The 5,946-nt window shown below is 42.4% G+C and overlaps 1 protein-coding gene across 3 annotated transcripts in view; it reads left to right on the forward strand.

The window, feature by feature from the left end:
- The window catches only part of LOC103605357 (leucine-rich repeat-containing protein 37A2-like), an 11,733-nt gene that overhangs the window by 1,460 nt on the left and 4,327 nt on the right, over positions 1-5,946 (forward strand). Inside the window, exons 2-3 of one of the 3 annotated variants that reach the window (XM_008589925.1) lie at positions 33-1,114; positions 1,715-1,819. In XM_008589925.1, the coding sequence (XP_008588147.1) occupies positions 425-1,114; positions 1,715-1,819 (795 nt within the window). In that variant the 5' untranslated portion in view covers positions 33-424. Of the gene's footprint in view, positions 1-22; positions 1,115-1,714; positions 1,820-5,946 lie in introns of those variants that run through there. The other 2 variants (XM_008589924.1, XM_008589926.1) reach the window with 2 other exon arrangements.

Here is a 5,946-nt window from a genome sequence, read left to right on the forward strand (position 1 = left end):
AAAAAAAAAAAAAAAAAAAAGCTCGGAAGAAGAACACAAGCACAGAGCTGACGATTGAGCCAGAGAAGGCATCCTCAGACAAAACTGGCATGAACTGGGCAAATATGAATGAGCAGCTAGACCTAAATGATAAAAGTGAAATTATACATGCACTAAATTACTTATTATCTTATCTATCAGAGGGAAACCTAGAAGACATACAATCAACATTATTACCATTCATTAAACTGCTTTTTTCAAATGTACAGGATGAAGATACACCCCTGGATTATTTGGAAAAAAATACAAATAGCCCCTCTCTTATACCTGAATCCAACAATTCACCCTACGCAAATAAATTGAGGAAGCTCTATTTTCTTGAAAATTTGTTAGATACAGAAATTGAAGAAAAATTGATGAGGTTAAGAAAAAAGAAAAAACTGCCATGCTTATGCAGTCTAGTCCTTTAGGACCCAAAGTTAAACACCAAATATTTTTAAATAAATTAGAAACTGGCCAACCACAGGACGACATCCTGGCAAAGCTTGAGAGTGTAGAGGAAAGGCTGCAGAGAGCGTACAGAGTCCTCAAGAGGCGAAGAGGCATAAAGAGCAGGCACTTCAAACAAGCGAGGGATCAGAGAATCACTGAAAGATCAGAGCATCAAGAGGGATCAGAGCAGCACAAGAATTCTGCTGCAGATTCTCCTGTGACTGCATTAAAGTCAGTGCCAACTGCTAAACAACCCAATGAAGCACAATGGGAATATGGCAGCTGGGAGATTGACTTACCCCCCAAGCACAAAGACTTCAGTCACCCATCGCATTCATCCCCAGGTGATCAATTGGAACTTCAGCTAAACCAGCACCTACAATCCCTCATGTCCAACAATGACATGAGAAGGCTCATTTCTCATGTTATCTGGACTTTGAAAACGGACTGCTCTGAGCCCTATGTACAAATGGCTTGTGCCAAGCTCATCTCCAGAACAGGCCTCCTGATGAAGCTTCTCAGTGAGCAGCAGGAAGCAAAGGCGTCCAGGGCAGAATGGGATCCGGACCAATGGAAAAGTGAGAACTACATCAGTGAGAGCCCAGAAGCCCAGGGTGAACAGAAAGACCAGGAGTCACCTGAGGTGAGGACAACTGCTGAAACAGGAGACCCCAAATTTTCCATCATTTAGGATATGCCATTAAAGTGCCCAAGCAGGAAGACCAGAGGCTCCTAGTCCATATCTTGTCTTGCTCATGTAACTTTGGCCAAGACAGAGATCTCCCACTTTGCTCAGAGAATAAAGCAGACCTAACACACAAGATAAATTGTAGAAGAAAATGCTTAATAATAAGATTATATAACACATTAGATTTAGTATGTTCTTTATGAACCTGTAAGCTACTCATCTGGAAAAATGGGTTTTATTTTTTTTTTGTTTGCTTGTTTTTTGGGTTTTATTGTTTTGTTTTGGCAACTGGTGCCTTCTGGGGTCCAAATCCTTGCTGTTAACAACATCATGCTCTAACCAACTGAGCTAACCAGCCAGGCCAAGAACGGGGTTTTGAGTAGTTAGCTTTCCTCTCTTCTTTTTTTTGGTGGGTGGCCAGTACAGGGATCTGAACCCTTCACCATGGTGTTATAAGCACCATGCCCTCCCAAGTGAGCTACCCAGCCATCCCAGCTTTCATCCTATCTCTTTGTTTTATAAAAATGATTTTCATTGTTTTTTTTTTTTTTTTAGCTCACTAAATATGTTCCAGGATATGGCCATGACAACAAACTCATCTTGGCATATTCCGTGACTGTCATAGTGACAATTTTGATTATAATTTTCTGTCTCATTGAGGTAAGAACAACAATTGATTCAGGTTTCTAGAATACATCCTGTCTTTACAATAGAATCTGAACCCACAAAGTAAAAATCAAAGCTACTTTCCCACCTACTACTGTATGACATTCCTCTTCAGTCACTGAGACTGAGGTGTGCTTTGTTCTCTTATTGCAAATCATATTCCAGGGACTCTTACAGGAACCCCACTCCCAGGAGATCTCTGTGGAATTAAAACCAAAATAACAAGCCACTAAACTCTTTTGAAAAGTTTAAGAAGGCCAGAGTTGATACGATAGTGAAATTTTGCCAACTTAAAATATGTCAGCAATTTTATGTACACACCAACCACCGTTATTCTACCACTGAGTTCTTTCCCTGTTATTAAAATGACAAGAGATGTATAATCTTAACCCTCATGGAGCTGTCATCATCCTGGGGAGGAAGGAAGGGGTGAAAAGATAGCAGTGTTGTCCTGGAGGTTCATTAGATTGACACAGCATCCTTCTTCTCCAGTGTGTAAGGCATTGTCTAAATAGGCTCAGTTAAAGCCCTGTAGCCAAATCCTGCATTAGGCTACTCTAAGGCATGTCGTATTCACAGAAGCCTTCCTGGAGCTTGCCACTGTTTACCTTTGTTCAGTTACAAAATAGCTTATTTTCCCAGCAGGCAGCTCCTGGCATATGAAAAGAGTGATTTAAGAAGCTGACAGTCTTGACTCTACCAGCCCAACATCATTTACCTCATTTTCTGCCATCATGGCAGCCCTCCATTCCAGCCAAAGCAGCCCCCACCACACCCGTCACACCAGGCCCATTCCTACTTGTGTCTGTGCCTTTGCCCGTCTAAAATTCCCATATGTCACTCTGCCTGTGGAAGTCCTGTGAGTCTGTCAAAAGCCACCTCAAGTTCATCTTTCTTCACGAAGCCATCCCTGAATACTCCAGCGCTCCTGGGACTAGTCCCTCCATGAGATTTGTCACCATTTCTTGGAGTCCATAGTGAGGAATTCCCCCTCCCCTGAGAACTTAGAAATGTGGTAAACAATCTTTTAAAGATGGCTACCCAAGAGAGAAACACCAAGGTCCACACATAGTGGAGCAGAACAGAGGTTTAAGGTCCCTGGTCTACAGACATGAGCAGAACCACACTGGACGTATTAACGTATCTAAAGAGAAACATGTCCATCTACAGAGGGCTGGTCAGTAGTGAGAGCACAGACAAGGCGAGGAAGAGCCCAGCAAGGGCAGTGCCCACCTGACATTGTGCGTGAGTTGAGGTGGCACCTCAGGTGGCAGATGTGGGGTCGGCTTAGCAAGGCTGCGCCTGGGGGGATGGGTGAGTCCGGCCAGCTCAGCCCTTTCCATTAAACACTGGAGTCAGCTGGTTCCTTTTCTGATTCTGTTCTCACATTAGCCTTCAGGTTGTGCTTCAGTGTGCCGCGGAGGCCCCTCTCTCCAGAGGGGTGATTCACTGACTGCGTAGACACAGGTGTTCTGTCTGTGGAATAAAATATATTTCTCATTTTCAAGTTGTAATCTAGCCTTCTGATTTTCAGTCAGTCCTGTGATATCGATAAGGTGAGACTGCTCTGAGCGGAAGGAGGGAGTTCTCTCTTGGTGAGGACAGAGTCTGATTTCTGAGCCTAGGAGGCAGGGACCAGCTGGGGTCAGTTTGCAGAGGCCTCTGGGAAGATGGCATTGGCCATCAGCCCAGTCAGTAACTTCTGCATCTCCTGGTGGCATGTGGCCTTTTTTGTTCTTGAAATTTCTATCAACTCCTATATTGCTTTAATTTCTGTATAAAATGTAACCTTATATCTGTGTTTATTTACACATTGTCATTATTTCCTTTCCTCACTTAGATGGTAAGCTATGTGAAGACAGGGAGCACGCAGTGTTTCACCTGTAGTAGACAACAGAGGTGTGCAAAGGAAGAGAGAGATGAAGCATATGTCAGTTCCACAATGAGAAATAATGCAACCTAATATTTCTTTGAAGTAGTAAGCAGAGTCCAGCAATATACAGACCTGTGTGTTCCTAAGACTTTTGAAATGTCACCTTTTAATATTGTAATCAGTGGGAGAAAATGAATAAATGCTAACAGAACACCTAACTATTTAAGGAGCAGTAACAGCAGACCCCTATTCTCACCTTAAACATATTTCAGTAAATGTAAAAAAAAAAAAAAAGTAAAAATATTAGAAGAAAATAGAAGCAGTTTTTATAATCTTGCAGTGGAGAAGAGCTTTCTAAGCCTGTATCACAGCAGAAGCCTTTGCTAGATTTGCCCGCCTTGTCTGCGACACCACCAGCAAACTCAGCAGTTAATATGCCGAGCCCAGGACAAAGAGTTTTCCATGTATCATATGATTTAATCCTCACGACGGTCCTGTGAGGAGGAGATTATCATCCCACTCTAGAGAGGAAGGACATCAATTTAAGGCCACCATTGCAAAACCAAAAGCAGAACCCAGGTTCCCCTGACTGCAAAGCCTGCGCACCTCACTGCCACTCTGTTTTGCCTCCTTAAAGACAAAAAAGAAACACTGGGAAATATTTGAAACATGGAAGTACAATGAAAACCAATGGAAGGATTAATATATTTAATATAAAGAGTTTTATAAACCAGCAAGAAAAAGACAGTCTAGTGGAGAAAGGGCCAAAGGCTGTGAAGAGTAGGGAATTCATCGTCTGTGCTGTCGCATCTGCGGCCCTAGCCTGTGGCTTACGGGGTACGAATCTTATTAGAGGCCTTTGTCACTTCATGGAATAGTCTCTGATATTTGTTTTTGTACTTTTCTAGGATTATATTATTTATATTTTTCAATCCATCTGGAATTTGTTTAATTTCTTGGTTTCTGGTGTGGTTTTAGGTAGAGAATCTAACTTAATTTTCCCTTCATGAATATTCAATTGCTTTAAGGCAGTTTTTAATTGTATGGTCCATTCTTTCTTTAGTGATCTAAAACACCATCTTTACCTGGACTCCTCTCTTTTGATCCAGTTGTCTTTTCCTGTGCCAGTACCAGGATCACACTACATAATTCCAGTTGCGTTATAACATATTTTGAGGTATATGTTTGGTGGGGCAAGCTCGTGCTCTTTGGTCTTTTCATACATTTCACAGCTATTCTTGCCCATTTTCACTACCAAATATCAGCTGGTTAAATTTTGTAAAAAACTGTCTTGGGATTTGAATAGGATTGCATTGACTTTGTAGATTGATTTGAGAATTGACATCTTTAGGATACAGAAGATAGTAAATAAGGGGCTGCGCCGCTGGAGCCCCACGGAGCCGCCACCGCCGGGGACGGAGCCCAGGGACGAAGAACAAGAAACACAAGAAGAGGAACATTTGATGGAAGAAAAGAAAAAGAAAAGCAGGAAGAAAAGAAAAAGAAGGAAGGGGCTCAGAAAAAAGCTGCTGATCAAAAAACTAAAGTCACCAGAAACCCAACTCCTCCACAGGAGTTGGAGGCCCAACACGGGGCCGGAGCAGCGTCTGTGAAGCACCGGGGCTCCGCTGAGACCGCCGTGCCGCTTCCTCTTCGCTGCAGCTTCAGCCGCTGCCACCGCCACCAGAGGAGCAGCCATCTATTGTCTTTCTCCGTGACGAAAGTGCGGAGCTGCTCCAGCTTGGCCCGCAGGGGAGCCCTGGGAGCTGCAGGGAAGTTCCGTGGTGGTCTGTGAAACCCTGCCACAATGAATAAACATCAAAGAAAAGACACCAGAAATATGAAAAATCAAGGAAGTACACCACCCAAAGATAACAAATCTCAAGCTCTAGACCCTATAGAACAAGAAGCCCTTGAAATGACTGACAAGGAAGTTCGAGTGATAATTCTAAGGAAACTGAATGAGATACAAGAAAACTCAGCTAGACATCATGAGGAAACGAGGAAAACTATACAGGACCTGAAAGAGGAAATGTACAAGGAAATCAATGCCCTGAAAAAAAAATGTAGCAGAACTTGCCAAACTGAAGAAGTTACTCAGCAAAATAAAAAACACAGTGGAGACTTTAACCAGCAGGATTGTCGAAGTTGAAGAGAGGACCTCTGAACTTGAAGATGGGCTGTTTGAAATAAAACAAGCAGACAAAAAAAAAAAAAAAAAAAAAAAAAAAAAAAAAAAAAAAAAAAA

The sequence above is a fragment of the Galeopterus variegatus genome, unplaced genomic scaffold, assembly GCF_000696425.1.
Source record: "Galeopterus variegatus unplaced genomic scaffold, G_variegatus-3.0.2 Scaffold5760, whole genome shotgun sequence".
NCBI lineage: Eukaryota > Metazoa > Chordata > Mammalia > Dermoptera > Cynocephalidae > Galeopterus > Galeopterus variegatus.